This window comes from Panthera onca, chromosome B4 (genome assembly GCF_046562875.1).
Source record: "Panthera onca isolate mPanOnc1 chromosome B4, mPanOnc1 haplotype 2, whole genome shotgun sequence".
In the NCBI taxonomy this organism is placed as follows: Eukaryota; Metazoa; Chordata; class Mammalia; order Carnivora; family Felidae; genus Panthera; species Panthera onca.
This window is the reverse complement of record NC_138345.1, coordinates 10951444-10974534: the sequence shown is the minus strand read 5'-3', so window position 1 is coordinate 10974534 and position 23091 is coordinate 10951444. Positions and strand designations below refer to the sequence as shown.

The following is a 23091-nucleotide window of genomic DNA, read 5'->3' as shown; positions in this document are numbered from 1 at the left end:
TTGTTTTTTTCCATTCCATTAGTCTCCACCTGCTTTCATTTACCTTTTTTTCTAGATTGCATTCAGGTATTCATCTTTAGTATTTCTCTTGTACATTCTTTCTCTTTCTGTCTTTCATTTATATATGCCTGTCAAGTTCAACCTTGGCTGAACTCCGTCATCCAACATACTGGTTTCTGTATCCAAACTGTTATGCTCTCCTAGATATAGAAGGTCAGTTAGATAGCTTGAGAACTTGATAAATTCGTGGTCACCAACCTCAACCAGGTCCCCAACAGTGAATGGAAACTTGACAACATCTTTGTCCTCAGCTAACTCTCCCATACTCCAAACACATTTTCATTCTTTCTCCAGTTTCATTCGGCTTCCCAGCTTAGCAAATAATCATGTGCACTCTAGTACTTCATAGAGAAGATAGAAGCCATCACATAGAACTCCTTCAACATTGTGCCCCTTCTGATTTATAAATCTACCTGTCTTAGGGCTTCTAAAACGTTTCTTCCCTGGGTGATAAGGTGAACTTTTATACCTTCTGTTAAAGGCCAGTTCATCTTGCTGCTCTGAATCTTGTCGCCCTCTTTCTTTCAAACCCTATTACAGTCCATCATCCATCCTTTTTTGATTTCTTTGGTATCAAACTCTCGGTCTCTCTGTCCTTTTCTCTACTGGATCTGTAATCTCAGCATTCAAATATATTCTCATCTTTAAAAAACAAAACAGATCAAACAAGTTGTGAATACTCTGACACCTCCTGGGTCTCTCATCTCTTTCCATCTATCTTTTTTTAAGCAGTCCTTTTGAAAGAATTGGCTATGTGCAGATTCTTCACTTTCTTACTTCCTCCTTTAGTCTGCTCCAATCTGGCTTCAACCTCTCCTCTACCCTGAAACTGTTTTTGCCAAAGTTACCATCATTTTCATGTTGCTGTGTCTTATGAGCAGTTTCCAGTCTTTGTCTCATTTGATTTCTCAAACCATGCAGCACAGTTTACTATTTCCTTTGTGGGGCATTTCCTTTCCATGGCTTCTGTGGCACTAACCCTTCCTGGCTTTTCTTACTGTTTATCTTCAGCTTCCACTTTCATTTGCCCTTTTAAGTGTCAGTGTTTTTCAGGGTCAGATAGAAGAGGAGGGAGCAGTCGCTTTAGTAATCTAGTTAATTCAACCTTTTAAATATATCTCAGATTGGTTTTATCCTTACAGCTACTGTTCTAACGTCAGGTGCCATCACCTCTGAACGTGGGCCACTATGTGATACTTCCTCCCTGGCTGCCCTGGATACTCTTTTGCTGCCTTGTATACATTCTAAAAAATTAATTTTACTCTAATGTCTTCTAATGGATTTGCGTTTATTTGGAATATAATGTAAACTTAACATGGTCTCTTGAGCCCTGCATAGTTTGGTTTAGGTCTTCCTTTCCACTATCTGATACCACATTACTCTTACTTTTTTCTTTTCAGTGTCTGCAACAGACCATTTCTCTTGCTTCATGGCCTTCATTCATTGTTCTGTTTTCTGCTTGGGGTCCTCTCCTCCTCTTCCCATACCCCTCTGAGTCTCTCAAGAAAATCGGCTTAATTTCCTTGGGTAGATTGTACATTTCTTGAGTGCAAGGGTCACATTTTAAGCTTTTTGTGAATATTCAGCAGCTTGGCATAGTTTTGAATACATAGTAGCTCATTTGGCTTTTGATAGGCAGATGTTAGAGATCGCTGGGGAGTGAGTGTGAGTGTATGCTCCATGTGGGCAGGGTTTTCATCTGGTACAAAGTTGTATCCTTATTGTTTAGAACAGTAGTTAGCATGTAGTAGGAATTTAAGTGTTAGTTGAAAAGGTTAATGAATGAGAAACGTCTGCCTCCAATAGAGGCAGCAAAACCAGTCCTTACTAGTTAAAGCTTTGATTCTTCCGAATATGGTGTGGTGTCATTTATCAGTGAAACATTTCTGCTTTCGATGCAGAAATTATGAGATTAGAAGATGAGGGTGAGAAATATAATAATTTTAGTCAACACTATAAGTCTACCACTCTTAAGCATAAAGTCTTGAATTTAGGATTGTTTGGTTTTTTATTTATGAAAATGTTCAAACACAAAAGCAAGGCTAGTATAGTGAACTGGTGGTTACCTATCACCTGGAAATAATGATCAACATTATGGCAATCTTGTTGAAATTGGGTTTAGTTCCTCTTTCTTTTTTATCTTTTTTATTGAGCCTTATTACCAACTGCTAGCCATTTTGCTTGTTTCTTCTAACCCCTGACATCTAAATCATAAGGATGTTTCCCTGATTGGTCTTTTCACATCTAATCTTTCCTTTCTTTCTAATTTATCTTGTATATTGTTGGTAAGTTAGTTTTCACAGCACTTCACATTTAATTTTTTTTTAATGTGTACTTATTTTTGAGAGAGAAACAGAGTGCATGTGGGGGAGGGGCAAAGAGAGAGGGAGACACAGAATCTGGAGCAGGCTGTCAGCACAGAGTCTGACACAGGGCTGGAACTCACAAACCGTGAGATCATGGCCTGAGCCAGAGTCGGACACTTAACCACCTGAGCCTCCCAGGCGCCCCTTCATATCGCCTCAGGTTTCTATGTTACCTCCTGGGGGTGCCTAGGTGATTTAGTTTGTTGAGTGTCTGACTTTGGCTCAGGTCATGATCTTACGGTTTATGAGTTTGAGCCCCACAATGGGCTTGCTGCTATCAGCGCAGAGCCAGCTTTGGATCCTTTGGCCCCTCTCTCTCTGCCCCTCCCTTACTTACACTCTCATAAAAATAAACATTAAAAATTTTTTTAAATGTTATCTTCTGCTCATGATTGAGTAAAGCTCATACTGCATAAAAGAGAAAGTCTGAACTTGTCATGGTGGAGTTTGGGACCCATCTTAATCTGAGTCCACTTTATCTAATCAACTTTATTTTCTTCTCATCTTTACTACAATTCTTCACACCGTGTACGTCTCCTTCCTTCCTTCCTTCCATCCCTTCAGTAAATAGATGGCATATTGAATCAAAGAAGTTATGGTTTTTGTTCTCAATGAGTATACTACATTTTACAAAATCTGAGTATATTAAATATACACTCAGATTTGTTACCAGGTATATATATAGGTTCCAGAACAAATGATGCAGATTTTATGAATCCTTACCTATTTTTTGTGTCAGGATTTCAGTATGACTTTTAATTCAGAGATACTGATTCTTTGTTTTCAAATAGAGGCAAAAGAACCTAAAGATAATAAGGAGGTATCGAATCCTGAAGATTTGGAACTTGAGTTGGAGAACCTAGAAATTAATGATGATACCTTGGAATTAGAAGGTGGAGATGAAGCTGAGGATCTTACAAAGAAACTTCTTGATGAGCAAGGTAAGCGCTATATTGCTAACAATTTAATTAAAAAAATTTTTTTTTAATGTTTATGTTATTTTTGAGAGAGAGAAACCGCATGAGCAGGGGAGAGGCAGAGAGAGAGGGAGACACAGAATCCGAAGCAGGCTCCAGGCTCTGAGCTGTCAGCAGAGAGCCTAATGTGGGGCTTGAACTCACAAACCATGAGATCATGACCTGAGCTGAAGTCGGATGCTTAACGAACTGAGTGACCCAGGCACCCCACTAACGATTTAATTTTTAACTAAGCTTTATACACAGAACCCCTCGTTAAGAATATAGATCTTTACTCTGTAATTCCTTTTTTTCTTGTTGTTTCTAGGCCTTCACTTTTTTGGATTTTAGGATTTAGAACAGAAACACCACATGTCCCATATAATGTGACTATATGCTTTAATGATCATCTACATTCTAAATATCTTCTTAATAGATATTTCTTACACTTCTTTACTTGGTAGTTTGTCCTGAATTTACTTTAATTCTGTGGTATAATCTTTACAGTCCTTTTTTTTATTGTTTTGTTTTTTTGTTTTTTAAAAATTTTTTCTTAATCTTTATTTTTGAGAGAGAGAGAGAGAGAGAGAGACTGCAAGTGGGGTAGGAGCAGAGAGAGAGGGAGACATAGAATCAGAAGCAGGCTCCAGGCTCTGAGCTGTCAGCACAGAGCCCCATGTGGGGCTTGAACCTCCTGAACAGCGAGCCCAGGACCCGAGCTGAAGTCGGACCCTCAACCGACTGAGCCACCCAGGTGCCCCTAATCTTTACAGTCTTAACATAAAGGTATTTAAAAGTTACTCTAAAATGGCTGAATTATAAAAAGACAACTAATATATTAGTTGATCTGTTATACTTATATCTGTCTTTATAATTGAGTAATGTTTTATATTTAATAATAAAAATGTTATACTATTAATTGTTTCCTAAATACTTCTATTGAGTTTATTAGTTAGGACATTTTTAATTGAAGTATAATTAACATATGGTGTTACATCGTTTTCAGGTGTACAATGTAATAATTCAGTGATTCTGTATATTACTCAGTGTTCATCACAATAAATGTACTCTTAATCCCCTTTATCTGTTTCATCTGCCTCCCCATCTACCTCCCCTCTGGCAACCACCAGACAGCAATTCTCTGTATTTGAGAGTCTTTTTTTTTGTTTGTTTGTCTCTTTTGTCTTTGTTCATTTGTTTCTTAAATTGTACATATGAGTGAAATCCCAAGGTATTTGTCTTTCTCTGTCTAATTTCATTTAGCATAATACTCTCTGGGTCCATCCATGTTGTTGCACATGGCAAGATCTCATTCTTTTTTAAGGCTGATAATATTCCATGTTATATGTGTACCACATCTTCGTTATCCATTTATTAGGATTTTTTTAATTAGAAGGATACCTTCTGTCAGTATTGCGTGCATATTTATGTATTGGCTTCGTTGTTTGCTCCTGTAGATTTTCTTTTCTCTATATCCTGAAAGGGACAGTGGGCATGGCTGGAGGCTGCTCTAAGCCCAAATCCTTCCTACCAGTGACATCAGAGGTTCTCCTTTCTCACTGTCAGTACTTAAGTGTCATGGAAGGATCTGGCTCTGTGTCATGACTGCCTGTGGCTGAGAGGAAGGTGGTGTGCTGTGCTTTAGCAGTGCCCTTCCCTGTCACAGTCCCATGGGTTGCCTTCAAAGGCGAGCAGGTGATGGGAGTGCTGTCACTTGAAGACATGGGGGAAGAGATGCTCAGCAGATAAAAATAACAAACTTAACTGTCAAACTAAGGGCAATTGTTTTTAAGTTTTTGTGTCTGGTGCAAAAGTTTGCCTTTTCATAGTCAGCATCTGCAAGACTGTAATGACTTTGGGTTATGCTTCTAGAGATATCCAAACTTCAGGGTAATAGCTCAAAAAAGGCTTTATTTTTTCACAAGTTAGAAAAGCTCTAGATTATTTCCCAAAAAACTTACAATTGAATGTTTATATTCTTAGATTGTCTCTCTGTATTTTTTTAACCTATTTAAACACTAATTTTATATTAGAACAAGAGGATGAAGAAGCCAGCACTGGATCTCATCTCAAGCTCATAGTAGATGCTTTCCTACAGCAGTTGCCCAACTGTGTCAACCGAGATCTGATAGACAAGGTATAATTGTCTGTTTAACTTTATGCAAGCACATAAACCTTGTAGGATAGCTCTAATTAGGAATGTCTGTGGGTTTTGGACTATTTTAGCCATAGAATGAACCATTTCTTCAAATGGAATCTTATATGAGAATACAAAATAAACATAGAAGATTGGAGCCAATTTGTAAGTGTTCTCTGAGTTGAGAACTATTTGTTATAGCCTGGAATGGTGTCTAGAATCCTGTTGGCGTGACACTTCTCCCCTTTACATAGGGACCCCAGAGTTTGGAAAATATGGTTTTAGACCAGAAGTTCTTAAAGTATGTTTTGTCAGTTCTTGGAGTGAGTCTTCTGAGGTGCTTTCATGACGTTTTTAAGGTTAAAACTTTCATACTAATACTAGGGTTCTATCCTCCACCTTTTCATTGTCTTTGACATTTGCAAAAGCAGCCGGCAATTTGGCATTAGTGGGTGCAGTGGTAGCAAACTATAGCCTTTGTATTCTTCACTGCCATGAATTAAAAAAAGAGTGCTGCTTTCACTTAAGAATCTCCTTGATGACTCCATCAAAATTTGTAATTTTATTTCATTTCAACCTTTGAGCTCACATCCTTTTAATCTGAAAAAATGGGAATGGCGTGTAAGGCACTTTTGCTGTCTCAAGGTTGTCTTGAGAAAAACCACTTGTGTGATAGTTTGAGTTGCAAGCTCAACTAGTTGCTTTTTTCATGGAATACCATTTTTACTTGGAAAAAGTACTTAAACAACCAGTGGGCAAACTGTGGTTATTCAACCTTGGGTATTTAGCAGACCATTTTCTAACACGAACGAAGTGCACCTCTCACTTCAAGGAAAACAACAAAGTATTACCAATGAACAAATCTGAGTTTTCAACAGAAGTTAGAATTTTGGAAAACTGCCACCATAAATTTGATACCTTCCCAATTCTTTTCTGAAGAGACTTTATTGAGGAGATTGGCAGTGATATTAAATAATACAGTTCTAAAATGTCGTGTATGCGTGTGGAACATCTGCACAGCTCAGTGAACCATTGTTCTCAGTGACCCCTACACATTGTTAACAGAATCTTGCTTGGGTATCAAAGATGCATTCAAAAGTACAAGATAGGCCAGTGGATTTTAATGTAACATGGCATGAAAAATTGATTTCTAGCCCTTAAAAAACTGTCACTTGTCAAGTTTTGGTGTAGTATCAAAGAATATCTATGATTACTGGAAAGTATATTAAAATACACCTATTAAAATACACCTCCCTTTTTCAGCTATGTATATGTGTGAAGCTGGATTTTCTTTATTTACTTCATCCAAAAAAACAAATCACCACAGATTAAATGCATAAGTAGACACAAAAGTCTAGCTAACTTCGAAAAAAGTACTTTTGTCACTAAATTTTTTTTCATCTTGAAAAGTATATAGTTATTTCCCAAAAAAGTAACAACTAATAGGTTTGTTGGTATTTTTAAGTGAATTAATATTTTAAAAGTCTTTTAGTTTTAATTTCTAGTACAGTAAATGTTGATAAATGTAACCCATATAAATAAAATTCTTTAGGGTTCTTAATATTTTTGAGAGTATAAAGTAAAGGGCTCAAACCTAAAGTTTCAAACCTAAAGTTTGAAAATTGTTGCTTTAAACCATTTTTTTTGTCAAAGTTTATTATACTTAATTTTTTTTTTCCCTCATAATGCTTTGATGGTTTCCTATAGAGAATTATAGAAGCTAGGTTATTTTTCAACTTTGAACTCGTTTAGTCCTTCTTCAAATAATTTAGATGTATTTCAGTAACTATTTGTGTAATCGAGCAGGCTTGAAAAACTGTTTCCAAGTTGGTTTACTTCTTGGAATGATTAAATCAATGTATGGGTTTCAAAAACTTAGTAAGTTTGAAATATGATTGAATCTTTCCCTTGCCAGATTTTCATATATTCATTCATATGAGAGGATGAAAGAGAAATCTTGATACTCTGCTCTACCCCCGTACCCCATTTTGAGCATCATCATGAAAACTGAAGGTGGAAAGGGTCTCATCGGTTTTGTATACTAGTAGTGTTATTGTTCCAAGTGTGTACTGAAAAGTATCCTTTAGCGCCCAGTTCAGTATTAAGAGCTGTTGCCAGTAATGACTATATATTCAATTCGAAGTTGACTCTCAGAGTCAGGTGAAAAATAGGGGCCACTCTTCCCTGTTGGACCCCAGTGGGTTCCCCTGGGAGTCCACTTCTTCATGAAGGGAATTTCTTCCCATATACATTTACAAAGGTGCAATTGGCTTAAGAGGGAAAGGTACTTGGGAAACAGGTAGAAAAATCCAAGACTTGTTTGAACTCAGTAATTAGGTAACAATATAGAAATCAGAGTGAAGATTTTTTTTAAGTAACTTTCTATGGGTAATGTCATTCATGGTAGTTTATTTCTGCATATATTTGATGATTATAAGAATGTATTTTTACTAAATAAAATAAGAAATGATTGCTGGATTGTCTTTCATTGACCTAAAATGTTTTGAAACAGCTTTCAAAATACTGCTTATTGAGTTGTCACTTAGCTGTTGTTACCCAGACAGATACCATCAGGGTGACCTCTTTGCTTCTTTCTCCCCATAGGACAGGACTGGTTAAGTCTAGGAATTCATATACACATGAAGCTTTTTTCTTTGTAGTTTTCTGAAATTTATTCATTCTGGCAGTTTTTCTACTCATGTCATCTTTTGTTTATTTATTGCATATATTTATTAAATCCCTACTGTGTGCCAAGCATTGACATGCTTTAGGGACTCCTAATCTGTGGAGATTTTTGAACGTTGTAGGTTTGTTCCCTAACTGACCTTTGATTATTGTGGTAGGTGAAGTGAATATTGCCTTCTCTGTCTTCATAAAATTTATTTAGATAGAATATGCAAACTACTTATGTATTTTAAAGGATAGTGTTCTAAAGTAGTTATTGAAATACATTTTATTTTTCATGTTTTCTAATTTATGGTGAAATATACCCAATATTAGCTATTTAAAATTTTTCTTAATATCATCACAAATTTTGCTTTGAGGTTTTTTCCCATGTTTGTGTGAGAAGTTTTCCAATGTTAACCTATTTTATTTCCTGAGTTAACCTATTTCATTTTATTTCATGACTTGGGGTTTTTGTTTATTAGGTCCAGAATTTTTCAGTGTTTCATATAGGTGAATTGCTTGAAGGAAAATGTGTTATACTTTTATATTTTCTCTTTGTTATTTTAATTAGCTGTAATCTTTAATGTTATAAAATGTAAGCTTTAATAACATTTATTACATTCTTTTTACAAGCGTTAAGAAAAATTTATTACTATTTTTTTAATTAAAAAAAATTTTAAAAATATTTATTTATTTTGAGAGAGATCAGTCATGAGCAGAGGAGGTGCAGAGAGAGAGGGGGAGAGACAATCCCAAGCATGCTCCGCACTGCCAGCATGGAGCTTGATGCAGGGTTTGAACTCATGAACCCAAGATCATGATCTGAGCTGAAACCAAGAGTCAGATGCTTAATTGACTGTGCCACCCAGGCACCCTGCAGAAGAAAGATTTAAATTGATTTTACTCTCTTGACTAATTGTTGATGTAAAATTTCGATCTTGATGAATACTTCCAGTGTGAGTCAGTTTCCTGAATTTGAATCTAGTCCGTGTTAGTTGTGCCATTTATTTCATCAAAAGATTTAACCAAATAGGAGGTGTTACAGTATATTCTGTCTATAGTGAAGAGTAGAAATCCTTTATAGTTCAGGGAACTCTATGGATCTTCTATTTGCATTTGATAATCAAGAGATTATCAGATTAGAAATTGGGATTAATTTTCTCTGCGGGGCGCCTGGGTGGCTCAGTCGGTTGAGCGTCCGACTTCGGCTCAGGTCATGATCTCACAGTCCGTGGGTTCGAGCCCCGCGTCGGGCTCTGTGCTGACCGCTCAGAGCCTGGAGCCTGTTTCAGATTCTGTGTCTCCCTCTCTCTCTGCCCCTCCCCCACTTGCACTCTGTCTCTCTCTGTCTCAAAAATAAATAAACATTTAAAAAAAAAAAAAAAAAAAAAAAGAAATTGGGATTAATGATAAAATAATCATTACATATGAGCCTATGGAAGGACAATATTTGAGATCCTCAGAAGTATATTTAAAGGTAGTTTATTCCTATTTATTTTATTTATTTGAGAGAATGAGAGAGAGTGAAAGCACAGCAAGGGGGGGGGGAGGGGGGGGAAGAGGGGAAGAAAGAGCATCCCAAGCAGGCTCCATGCTGCCAGCACAGAACCTGATGGGACATGGGGCTCGATCTCATGAACTGTGAGATCATGACCTGAGCCGAAATTAAGTCTGATGCTTAACCGACTGGGCCACACAGGCGCCTCTATTCTTTTTTAAATTATAACTTAAACTTGTTATTTTTCTTAAATGAAATATCAAACAATAAACTGAAAATATTTAACATTTTAAAAATATACATGCCTGGGTTTTAAAAATACTGTATTTTATTTATTTATTTATTTATTTATTTATTTTTAATGCTTATTTATTTTTGAGAGAGAGACAGAATGCGAGTGGGTTAGGGCAGAGTGATAGGGAGACACAGAATCTGAGGCAGGCCACAGGCTCTGAGCTGTCAGCACAGAGCCCGATGCTGGGCTCGAACTCACAAGCCGCAAGATCATGACCTGAGCCGAAGTCGGAAGCTCAACCAAGTGAGCCACCCAGGCGCCCCTAAAAATACCGTATTTTAAAAATTACTCATATTTTGTTTTCCAGTGGCTTTCCAGAATGTTCATCTCTTCTAGCTTTTCTTTTACGCTTATATGTTAGACATATTGATGAAATATTGAACACTTTTTTTTGATCTGTAGCATAGAATGGTGGATTGCTACACTAAATAATAGTTGTATTTATTAATAGTGGGCATTTATTACAATATTGCGATGTGGTTTCTTTAGTTTAAATTGTCAAGTCTGATTGTTGACACTAAACTAAATCTTTTTCGTCAATGTTGGGGCATTTATTCTTACATATTCCTGAGAATAATGTATGCCTTCTTTTCATTTCCAGTTTATCTTTGCTCCTTTTTTATTATTGTTATTAGCATTAATAATTTTCTTGGCTCCTGGTAACTATTATTGCTACTTTCTAATTCTATCAGAGTTTTTTTCTGATATTACTTGACTTCAATGAGGTCGAAGGCATTAATTACACATTTCATACAGTTATTTTCCAGATAGTTCATGGTAGGTCTTCAGTCTACCCACTTGGGGTTCTGTTTTTAACACTAGGTTGCAATTAAAAAGTTTATGAGGGGCGCCTGGGTGGCTCATTTGGTTCAGTGTCTGACTTTGGCTTGGGTCATGATCCACGAGTTCAAGCCCCGCGTCGGGCTCTGTGCTGACAGGTCAAAGCCTGGAGCCTGCTTCGGATTCCGTGTCTCCCTCTCTCTCTGCCTCTCCCCTGCTCACACTCGGTCTCTCTTTCTCTCTCTCTCTCAAAATAAGTAAGTAAGTAAGTAAATAAATAAATAAATACATTAAAAAAAAGTTTATGAAACATGTATTTTGAGATCTGAAAGGAGAGGATAGTTTAAGTTCAGTGATCCTTTAATTTGGCATATGCTTATAATACCAGTGTTCTAAAACCATTTTGAAATATTTAGGAACACATAGAAGTCCTTTGTAGCATGGAGGGTTTCTGCTTTCATTAGCTAAATCAAAAAAGTTTTTTAAGGAAAAAAGTTTGCTTTTTCTCCCATAGGCAGCAATGGATTTTTGCATGAACATGAATACAAAAGCAAATAGGAAGAAGTTGGTACGGGCGCTCTTCATAGTTCCCAGACAAAGGTAAGTACTAAAAACAAAAAGTAATTTGTTAGTGGTTTTACTCTGTAATTATGGTTATCAGATCAACATTCACATTTAATTATCCCCTCAAAATATCTTTTGTCAACCGAGATGATTGTTTTTTTGCATATTTTCTAGGACTTGTTTCTTATTGACTTCTGTTCTTTTGTTCTTTTGCCCTAGTGGAAATATTTCTTCTGATGTTTACCTGTTATTTTAAGAGAAAATATTTAAGAATAATAGTAACTTAATAAGAATAGTAATAACTTAATCATTTCTAGAAGCAATTGGTTTACATTTTTGCCTTTGAGGGAGAAAAAGTAACAAAAGGTATGTAAGTTTTTTGGAGAGTTTTTATTTTGTATGAAGATCAGACTTAGTGTATCTAATTTTTACAGTTGTGTATAAATGAAAAATTTCAAGTTTTTGTAATTATGCTAGTTTAGAGTTGAAAGTCACATTAGTGATTATGTTGCTAGTAATTCAAGAAGCATATTTAATTGTGTAATGCGTTTAGAGAATAATAATGCTGTAAATTACTCTAAATTAATGGTCCTGAAGTATACAGGACCACTCAGACTATTGACCTTGGAAACCAGAGGAGATGCATTTCTATCTCTTCAACAATGAATAAATAATTTTGTGAACTATTATGATGATTACATACAACATAGCTAGGGTACATACTTTCCTCAGAAGATAAGGGTTCTGAGGGATTTAACTAGAGTTTCTGGAGCAGAATTTTAATTAGGCCCATTCGTTGGAGAGGCCCATGATCTCTTAATATGAGATTTCTTAGTGAAACAAAATTGCTACTTGTTTTTTCCCTTTCATACTGGATTTTATCTCCTGTCACCATCATTAATATGAGCATTTGGTTTTCATATTAGTGGGGCAAGAGAGATGGAATATGTTAATAATAGTGAGTAGGTAATTAAGAATTATGTAGTTGAGAAAGTCATATAGATAAATATTTTTATAATATGCATTTCATCAAATCTAAGGTACCATTAGTTATGAGGTACACCATTATTTTATGTACGACTGAGAGAGAAAAACATTGCCATTTACATTTAAGACCTTAATTGTGAGGCACATTCCACTTTCATGTATTTGTAAATGGAAAAAGCTTACATCTTGAATTGATGAAAACTCAAATACTTTTTCCTCAGTATCTTGGACCAGTTTTTTTTCAACTGATTCTTTCCTTTCCTTTTACAATGGAATGTTTATTTTCAGATTTTTCTTTTCAACTCTTTATTTGCATGAAGAAACATGTATTAACAATTATTTGAACTTATATAACAGAATAAACCAAAGTTAGCAAAAATAAAAGGTCTTGTTTACAAAAGAAATTATGCAGTGATGTTTAAGTAGTTTACTTGTAAAAGACTGTCTCTTTGCATCTCCATTCTGTCCTTCACCACACCCTTCCCTCCCAAACCACCACCCCCTCAAGAAAGTCCTCAAAAGCTACTTGGTCTTATGCCACTTGTATCTCTTATAACTCTGTTTATCTGTTTAGCTCAGGAAATGGCTGCAAATTAGATGTACTTGGAATCTGCTAGAAGTGTAGACTTAAAAGTAGTGGGAAGTAACAATTTATGGTTTGAGAGGAAAGAAAAAAAGTCAAGGGACAAGTACTTGAAATGTATAGCATTCTAGAGCCATGAGGAAGAGACCGCATAGTCTGTATACCTGAAATGTATAAATACAATCATTTGGGTTTTTTATAATCCACCTGAGTGATCAGGAAAGATTAAATTATGTTCTACAATTTATTCATTTATTAATTCATTAAGGGTCTGCTGTATACTGTGATTAGTGCTAGAGATACAGTGTAAACAGGACAGATTAGGCTCTTGTATTCATACCACTTACAGTTTGGAAAAGAAGAAAGACAAAGACTTCTAAGTGTAGTTACCAAGAAGAATCACAGCATGCTTTCAAGTATATAGCAAGTGGAACTGATTGATTTAGTCTCAGGAGTCCGAGAAGGCTGCCTGGAACAAGGGTTATTTAATGGGAGTCTTGAGAAAGGAATTAGCTAGGCTAGGAATGGCTGGGGAGAGGAAATGTAGAGAGCGCATTCTGATGGAGGCAATGGAGTATGTGAAAAGAGCTAGAGACAGGAAAGGTCCCGACATCAAAGTATTGCAAAAGCTGCTTTCTTGGTTTTGTTGGGTGTTATCCTCTAGACTAAGCTACAGGGAGGAGGCCATGTTTACTTCCTTATCCCCAGCACTCAGCATAATAGCGGACATGTAGAAGGCAATAGAATTACATAACATGGTATTTCATGCCTTTTCTTATCTAGCCCCCTTTCAGCTTCAGTCAGAATTCTAGGCACTCTTCCTGTTGCAAAATCCTGATCTGTAATGATTTCTTGAATACCTTTGCTCTCTTTACTTCCAAGCCTCTGTTTTCTAATCTGGGATGTTCTTTTTTTTTTTTTTTTTAAGTTTATTTATTTTGAGAGAGAGCAGGGGAGGGGCAGAGAGAGAGAGGGACAGAGAGAATCCCAAGCAGGCTCCACACGGTCTTTGCAGAGCCCAGCTCAAGGCTGGAGTTCACAAACCATGAAATCATGACCAGAGCTGAAACCAGGAGTTGGACGCTTAACCAACTGAGCCACCCAGGCGCCCCTGCCTGGCATATTTTTTATTTTTCCACCAAAAATTTCTGGCTTGCCCTTTAAATCTTAGCCTAAGAGTCATCTTCCCTGAACAACATCCTCATTTCCATTATGTCCGTATAGATGCCCTTATTGCACTTTCCACATACTGTCTTTGTACGAAGGATCAGTTACATATCCCACCTGTGTCCCCCTAAAGTGTAAAGACTACAGGCTTTTTGAACGTTCTGGGGGTGCCTGGCTGGCTCCATCGGTAGAGCATGCGACTCTTAATCTTAGGTTGTAAGTTTGAGTCCCATATTGTGTGTAGAGATTACTTAAAAAATAAAAAAGAGAGTTCTGAATCTTTTCATTTTGTACATTTTCAATACCAAATACAGTTTTGGTAAGTGCTTGAAAATATTTGATAAATTAATGTTGGTCATATGCAAATCTAAAATTTTATTTTAAAAAATAAGTAGTACATTTACAGGGCTCAAAACCCAGAAGTATAAAAACATTGTGTGCTGAAAAACATCCTTCAATATATCCTTGTCTCCCTATACCCAATTTCTACTCTTTCCAGTTGGAAACCACTGTCTCGATTCTTGGGTATCTTCCCGAAGTTTCTTTTTCATGTACAAGAAAATGCAATTATAGATTCTTATATTTCCTGTTTTTTGTACAAGGGCAACTTACTGTGCTTATCATTCTGAACCTTACTGTTTTCACTTAACAGTATATCTTGGAGATCTTTTCAGATCAGTATATAAAGATTTCCCTTGTCCTTTTAAAGCTGCAGTGTTTCTATTTATGAATGTGCTATATTTAATCATTTTGGACATTCCAGTCTTTGCCATTACAGACAATGCTGTATTTCTACTTCCCCTGACTTTTTCTCCTCTTGATCATGTTAGCTACTGGTTAATCCATTTTAGTTTCCTCACCAGTAAAACGCCTCAAGAAGACCAGCTTCCAAATGATAATGTGTTATATCATTTTACTATTGTTTTACTCCTTACTTGTATCTTTACTGATTTCTTCTCTCTTGGTTTCTTCATTCTGTTACTTTTTTGGCATTTGCTGTATGCCAATACTTATTTGGCATTTACTGAGAATGGTCTTAGTTCTGACTTGTGATTTCTGTTTGTATGTTTTCTAGAAATTCTCCAATTTTAGTTTATATTTCCTTTTTGTTTCTTAAGGAGATGTTTGAGAAAGTCTTGAAAAACTTCCAGGTTGTGGGATGTTTTTGTTTTGTTTTATTTTGTAACTTGGTTAATAACTCATACTCTTACTGCACTATGAATAGAAAATACAATTTATTCTTTTTGGAATTTTTTGAAATTTTCTTTCTGGCCTATTATAGAATCAATATTTGTGAACATTCCTCGAGATTTTTTTTTTTTAATGTTACATGCTTTTTTTTTTTTTTCTGCAAGTTTTTATTTATTTATTTTGAGAGCGAGACAGAATGAGTGAGAGAGGGGCAGCGAGAGAGGGAGAGAATCCCAAGCAGGCTCCGCACTGTCAGCTTGAAGACTGACCTGGGGCTCGAACTCAGAAACTGCAAGATCATGACCTGAGCCAAAACCAATAGCAGACGCTTAACCGACTGAGCCACCCAGGTGCCCCTAAAGGTTACATTCTTTGTTTTTATGGTGCAGAGTTAAATGTACTGATCAGGGAAGTTTACAGTATTAAATAACTTTTATTGAGTTCTGTTTTCTTGACCTTTTTTGTCTACTTGCCCGGGGGTCCTGGGCTAAGAGAGGTAAATTAAAGACTACTACTACTAATACTACTACTGTGATTTCAGTTTTTCAAATGTTACTGTTGTGTTACTTGGTGTGAAGATAAAACTTACACCTCATTGTGAATTTCACCTTTTATAAAGTGTCATTCTTCGTTTTATTTATTTATTTATTTATTTTTTGCCTGCTACTACCTTATCTGGTATTTATATTACAATTTCTAATTTCTTTTTATTTGTGTTTTTATAGTAGCTTTTGCCCTTTTATATTCAATCTTTCAGAATAGCTTTATTTTAGTTGAGTTTTTCTTGTGTGTTATTTATTTATTTATTTGTGTGTGTGTGTGTGTGTGTGTGTGTGTGTGTGTGAGAGAGAGAGAGAGAGAGAGAGAGCAAGAGCAAGAGAAAGCTGGGGAGAAGGGCACAGAGAGAGAGTGCAGGCCGAAAAGAGGGGCAGAGAGAGAATCTTAAGCATTTAATCTGAACATGGAGCCCGACACAGGACTCAATTCCACGACCCTGGGATAATGACCTGAGCTAAAATCAACAGTTGGACCTTCAACCTAGTGAGCCATCCAGGTGCCCCTCTCTTGTATATTCTTGAATTGAATTTTACTTTGAGATCTGTTCTGAAAATATGTTTCTTACAATTGAGTTAGGATTTTTACTTTATTTTTTATAATTTTATTAAAAATTTTTTTTTAATGTTTATTTTTTGAGAGAGACAGAATGCAAGCAGGGGAGCTGCAGAGAAAGAGGGAGACACAGAATCCCAAGCAGGTTCCGGGCTCTGAGCTGTCAGCACAGAGCCCAATGTGGCACTCAAACTCACACCGTGAGATCATGACCTGAGCTGACATCTGACATTTAACCGACTGAGCCACCCATGTGTCCCTAGTTTTATTTTATTTTTTAACGATTATTTATTTTGAGAGAGAGAGGGAGAGAGAGAGAATCCCAAGCAGTATCTGCACTGTCAGTGCAGAACCCAATGTGGGGCTTGATCCCATGAGCCATGAGATCATGACCTGAGCCGAAATCAAGAGTCAGACGCTTCACCGACTGAGCCACACAGGCCCCCCTAGGGTTTTTACATTTTTGATAAGACAGATATGATTGGTCCGTGTTCTGTTACATTATTTGTCTTTTTGGTTTAATTTTTAAAGTCTTTCATTGTATAATCTATATTTTATTTTCCGTACATTTTTCTGATTTGAGGAAGGTTTGTATTTTTATTTTAGTAGTTAGCTTCATAATTATGGGTTTGCTTCTTGGTCATTTATTTAGACAGTCTTTGTTGTTCCTACCACAAGTGATGATAAAATTAACTGTGTTCTCGTCCTTTCTTCTCACTCTCTGTCCTCACCCATCTGGTGTTGGTCCCTACTGTTATCTTCCTTAACATTTTCCTTTTTTACTGTTAAGTGTGCTTATGCTTGTATCGTAGGGTTTATCAGCTTGAATATTAATTCGCTCACAGCACTACGAATGGGCAAGCAGGAAGCTTACCAGACTTCCCATCCTCTTTTCCATTCTCCCTCCCCTTGTTTTGTCTCTGTGTTGATAACACATCCTGATAGGGAATATGACATTTACATCCTCATTTGTCACTCTGACCCCCTCATTTGTTTTATCTTAGTTCTACAGGTTAAAATATTCCATGCTCCCTGCCAGTCTTGTTTCTCTGGTTTCCTAGTTATCTTTTGGTTTGCTGAAGTTTATCTTCTAATGATTTTCTGAAGGAGAGTTCTTGGGAAAAAATATCCCTTGAGTTCTTGTACAGAGTGATGTTTCTGGAGATTCATTACTCAAAGGACAGCTTCGCTGGTTATAGGATCTATGGCTCATGCCTTTTCCCTGAATACTTTATAGGTGTTACCCTGGAGTCATCTGGCATTTGCTACTACTGTGGAGAAATTGGAGGCCAGCCTGCTTTTTTTTTTTCTTTAATTTATTTGGTGATTCATATGGCTGCTCAACTAATTTTTTTTTCTAGTAAATCCAGTGGCTTTACTAGGATGGATATGCTGTGTTGTTGATCATTCTGGGTCACTCTCAACGCCCTTTCAGTTTTTGTATTAAATACTTCAGGGAAGTTTTCCTGATTTTCATCTTTAAATGTGTTTGAATACTTGTTGTGTTTTCTTGTGGTTTTCTTTTTTAAGTACTCCAGGCATGCATATGTTGAATCTCCTTTGTGTATTTGTAGCTGTCATATTCTCACCAATCATTCTTTTCAGTGTCTTCTTTTCTTATCTTCTGTCTCTTACTCAGCGTTCTACACAGTCTGTTCTCCCCTGCGCTCTCTTCCTCATTTCTTTTAGGATTCATTTAGTATTTTTAAATTCATGCCAAAATGTTTGGCCAGAATTTTTTTTGGCAGTATTTTTTTGGTAAATTTTGGTATTTTTAAAGGAACTGTTCTTTTTCTTTGTTCTTTTTCTATTTTTAAAAGTTTTTATTATTTTTTTAGAAGTAATCTCTAAGCTGGAGTGCCTGGGTGGCTTAGTCAGTTGGGTGGCTTAGTCGGTTGGGTGTCTGGCTCAGGTCATGATCTCACATTTGGTGGGTTTGAGCCCCATGTTGGGCTCTGTGCTGACAGCTCAGAGCCTGGATCCTGCTTCAGATTCTGTCTCTGTCTGTCTCTGCACCTCACCTGCTCATGCTCTGTCTGTCTCTCTCAGAGACATTAAAAAAAAAAAAAGTAATCTCTGGGTCTAGCATGATGCTCAAACTCATGACTCTGAGACCAAAAGTCACATGCTCTACTGACTGAGCCAGCCATGCACCCTTCTCTGTTTTTTAAATAAATTGTGGTTTATATAAATCGATTTCAGAAATTTGCCCTGTTTGGATTAGTTCTTTGTTCACTTTTCACTTGTGACTTCTGCTGTAATTTACCTTGCATTGAATCTGGACTGATTTGGTAGCCTCCATCAAACATTCTGCAACATTTGCGTTTACTCTAAAATATGAAGTTTATAAACTTCATCTTAAATCATTGCCATAGCTTCCAAGACTGCCATGGCACGGGAGGACAGTGTGTGGACTCAGCTCATTCTCTGGGTACCGTGGACAAAAAGTGATGTGTCATTTACACTCAGCCTGAAGCCTGAGAGGGATCAAAAGGACATTCGGAAGATGTGGGGAAGCACATGGAGCCTTGGGCTAGCACTGTTGTCTTTGCTTCACAAATACACGGATTTGTTTCAGATCATTAGATTTTTCTATCTCTAGTAAGTTCTCTTCCTGAAAACAATAAGAGATACCAATTATGGTTTGGCTGGTAGGGGGTAGTCTGTTCAACAATGGAATGTACAAGTAGCAATGACTATTACTCTTTACTGGCATTTCTGTATTTTATATACATTTCAGATGAGCTGAGTTACAGAAAAATCTCCCAATTTGTGTAAGAGCAGATGTCTCATCTACCTGCTTTTCTAGTGTAAATAGTACTCTCTAGTCTCTAACAGTTTCAGTGTTTGGTTAAAATTTTGTTTTTTTAACGTTCCTGAGTGATTTGGAAAGTCAAGGCCTCTGTTTACACATCTATGAAATGGTGCGTTAGAGTCTGGGACTAGGTTAATGTTGCCTGGTTGTATATTTTTATTAATCAGAAAAGCCTTTAATTTTGAAAGGTTTTTTGTTGTTTTGTCTTAATACCCAGGCACGTTTCTACCTTACCTGCAATATTTGGCTTGTCCTGAGGATTATAGCTTGGTCCTTAGGGAGGCCAGAGTAAAAAGATAATAGTCAAGTGCCAGTGAGTCTCTTCTCATTCTATTTCTCATTCCCTATCTCCTTGGCCTCATAGGTTTACAAACCCTTCTCCATCTTTTATTGATTTTATTCATTCAACCTTGAATAAAAGAGATGACTGATCACCTTTAAGGGAATCAGTAAGAAGAGGGAACAAAGAATGTTGGGTCTAGAATGAGCAGGCTAGAATATTCTCTTGGGGAGCCAGTTATTAGGGTATTAGGGGTAGCCAGTTATTCTTTGAGTCTCTGGACTTAGGGAAAGCTGGGACACTTTGCAGCAGAGGGGAAAGGAGATTCTTAACACCTTCTTTTAGCTCTTGCTCTTACCTAGCCTCATTTTCTGCCTGTGTCCAACGAGACTCTGTGGGACCCCGGGCCCCTTTGGTAAGGTGCACCTTTCTGTTGGTGTGTCGTTTTCTCTCCCCCACCTTCCCCAAAGGACATGAATCGTTTTGAGTGTCTTTATGGCCAGGATTCTTTTCTGTGGCCAGGATTCCTTCCTTTCTCCAGCTCATCCTGCCTGAGCTAACCAAATAATGTGCTACCAAAATCAGAATGAATTGTTTAATAGTTATTTGAGTGCCTACGACTGTGAGGGCCCAAAGGTTTTATATAGACAGTAGACCTTTGAACAATGTAGGAGTTAGGTTAGGGGCACTAGTCCTCTGCATAGTAAGAAATTCACATATAACTTGATTCTCCCCAGAACTTAACTAACAGCTTGCTATTGACCAGAAGCCTTACTGATAACATAAATAGGTGATTAACACGTATTTTGTGTGTTTATACAAACATATATGTATGATATATATAATATTAACATGTAGTGTGTGTGTTTATTACATGCTGTATTTTCACAATAAGCTGGAGAAAAATTGTCATTACGAAAATAAGGAAGAGAAAATAACATTTACAGTACTATACTGTATTTATTGGGGAGAAAAATCCACATATAAGTGGACCTGCACGGTGCAGACTCGTGTTGTTCAGGGATTAACTGTATATAGGTTGCCCCCACTATCCGAAAGTAGACCGTTCCTGTAAAACCTTTTTTAAGCCAAAATGGTGTAAAGTAAAGCAGTAAGTACCATAAATTCATATGGAAAAGTTTTTTAATGTACCCAGACCCAAAGAAAATCCTGTCTTAGGCTTTTGTGATACCCTGGGACACATCGTGGTAACAGAATCCAGAATCCGTCTGGGTGAGGCACAGTTCACACGGTTCAGAGCTGTGGCGATCTGATGCAGGGTTCCTGGGGATGGAGCTTGGCTGGGCCACTCTTGCTGCCCCCGGTCCATGCTGCCTCTGTAAGTGTTTGCTGCAAAACCAGCACTGAATGCTATATTTGCTTTTCAACTTTTTTCATAAAAGTGTGAACTCCTCTTCAGATTTCTTCCAGTTAGCAAAAGAGGTGCAAATGTAGGTCTTAGGGAAAAGCAAACATGAACTTTTGAAAGGCATGGGGTCCCTATGCTAGAGAATTTGACTGTCTTAACCTAGTCTGTATAGTTAGGTTTAGGAGCACGTGACTAGATAAATCTTAAGGTTCTTTATAGTTCTTTTCCTTAAAAAAAAAGGGTTTTTTAGATAATAATTCACATACTGTACAATTCACTTATTTGAAGTATACAATTCATCATTCTGAATATATGTAGCCATCACTATGATCATATTTTAAACGTTTTGTCTCCACCCATTAGTATGGATGGATCTCCTATCCATTAGTAATCAATCCCATAATTTCTCTGCCCACCCTATCCCCTGACAAAGAAACCACTAGCCTACTTTTAGTCACTTTGGATTTGCCTGTTCTGAGTATTTCATGTAAATGAAATCATGCAATATATGCCTTTTGTATCTAGCTTCTTTCACTCAGTATAATGTTTTCAAGATTCATCCATGTTGTGGCATGTATTTGAATTTCCTCCTTTTTACAGCTGAATAATGGTCCATTGTGTAGATGCACCATATTTTGTTTGCCCATTTATCAGTTGGCGGACACTTGGATTGTTTCTTTTAGCTACTTGGAATGACGCTGATGTGATTACTTCTGTGGATATGTCTTCATTTTTCTTGGGTATATATCTAGGAGTGAAATTGCTGTGTCCTGTAATAACTCTAACATTTGCAATAATTGCCAAACTTTTTCGGAATGGCTACACTATTTTACATTCTCATCGGCAATGTATGAGGGTTCCAATTTCTCCACATCCTTACCAACACTTGTTATTGTCCCTTTTCTGCTTATAGCCATCATGGTGGGTGAGAAGTGGTATCTCACTGTGATTTCGATTTGCATTTTCCTAATGGCTGCGGATTTTAAGCATCTTTTCATGTGCTTATTGGCTTTTTGTATGTCTTTTTTGGAGAAAATTCTGTTAAATCTTTTGTCCTCTTTTCAATTGTTATTTTTAATTAATGAGTTTTAAGAGTTCTTTACAGGTTCTTTATTCGTGTGTGCCTTATCAAATATAATTTGCAAATATTTTCTCCTGTTCCTTGAGTTATCTTTTCACTTTCTTGGTATCATTTGCAGTACAGACATTTTAAAATTTTTTTTTTTTTTATTTTTTTTTTTATTTATTTTTGGGACAGAGAGAGACAGAGCATGAACGGGGGAGGGGCAGAGAGAGAGAGGGAGACACAGAATCGGAAACAGGCTCCAGGCTCCGAGCCATCAGCCCAGCGCCTGACGCGGGGCTCAGAGCCTGACGCGGGGCTCGAACTCACGGACCGCGAGATCGTGACCTGGCTGAAGTCGGCCGCTTAACCGACTGCGCCACCCAGGCGCCCCCAGACATTTTAAAATTTGATGTCCCATCTGTTCAGTTTTGTTTTTCGTCTGTACAGTTCTTAAAGGTTTGAGCTAAAACGTTTTAACTTTTAGTGTATTCTTCCTTCAGTAAATAAATAGTTGGCTAAAAAAATCTTACAGCCTGGGATTTTATTTCTGTTGAAGGACTCCACAGAAATGAAACCTATTAGAAATTCTCTTAGGTATTTCATATTATTTTATAGTTAATTTGTAATATAACACATATAATTGAAGTTGCACAGAAAGTGTTCATACCTTAAGTATATACATGTATCCACCACCTAGCTAGAGATCAAACCTAGCACCTCAGAAGGCCCCTCACCTAACCTAACTTTTGGAATGTAAAGTCAGAATCAGGGAAAACACGTAGGAATGTCTTAGTTCCTGTTCTGGTATAGACAAATCTGGTATTGGTTTTAATGACTTTGTAGCCAGATAGATTGCCAAGTTTTTAAAGATGAATGATCAGATTAATATAAGCAAAGTGTTGAGAGAATGAAATGCTTCTCTTGATTCTTGAACAGCTTTTCCTTAGTCTTTTGAAGCGTATTAGCGTGTTCTACCACTTGATGGCACTATTGCCCTGGGAGCGTCAACATTGCTGGAAAAATCTCTTAGAACATTTGGTTGTTGATTTTAGAGTAAATGACTCCAGTCTTTTATTATGTTTCATCCTTTTTGAATCATCATCTGCTTCATTGTTTCAATGGAGAAAATCCTTTGTATTCTTTAATCGAATGGTAGGAGTGTTCTTTCACGTTGGTTCTTTTCCTAGGCATTTTTGAACA

The 23091-nt window shown here is 36.9% G+C and overlaps 1 protein-coding gene across 1 annotated transcript in view; it reads left to right on the top strand.

Annotated features, from left to right (window-relative positions):
- The window catches only part of UPF2 (UPF2 regulator of nonsense mediated mRNA decay), a 112048-nt gene that overhangs the window by 33012 nt on the left and 55945 nt on the right, over window positions 1-23091 (top strand). The window contains exons 6-8 of the mRNA XM_060659320.3: window positions 3218-3367; window positions 5416-5519; window positions 11274-11359. Coding sequence (XP_060515303.1) covers window positions 3218-3367; window positions 5416-5519; window positions 11274-11359 — 340 coding nt within the window. The remainder of the gene's footprint in view (window positions 1-3217; window positions 3368-5415; window positions 5520-11273; window positions 11360-23091) is intronic.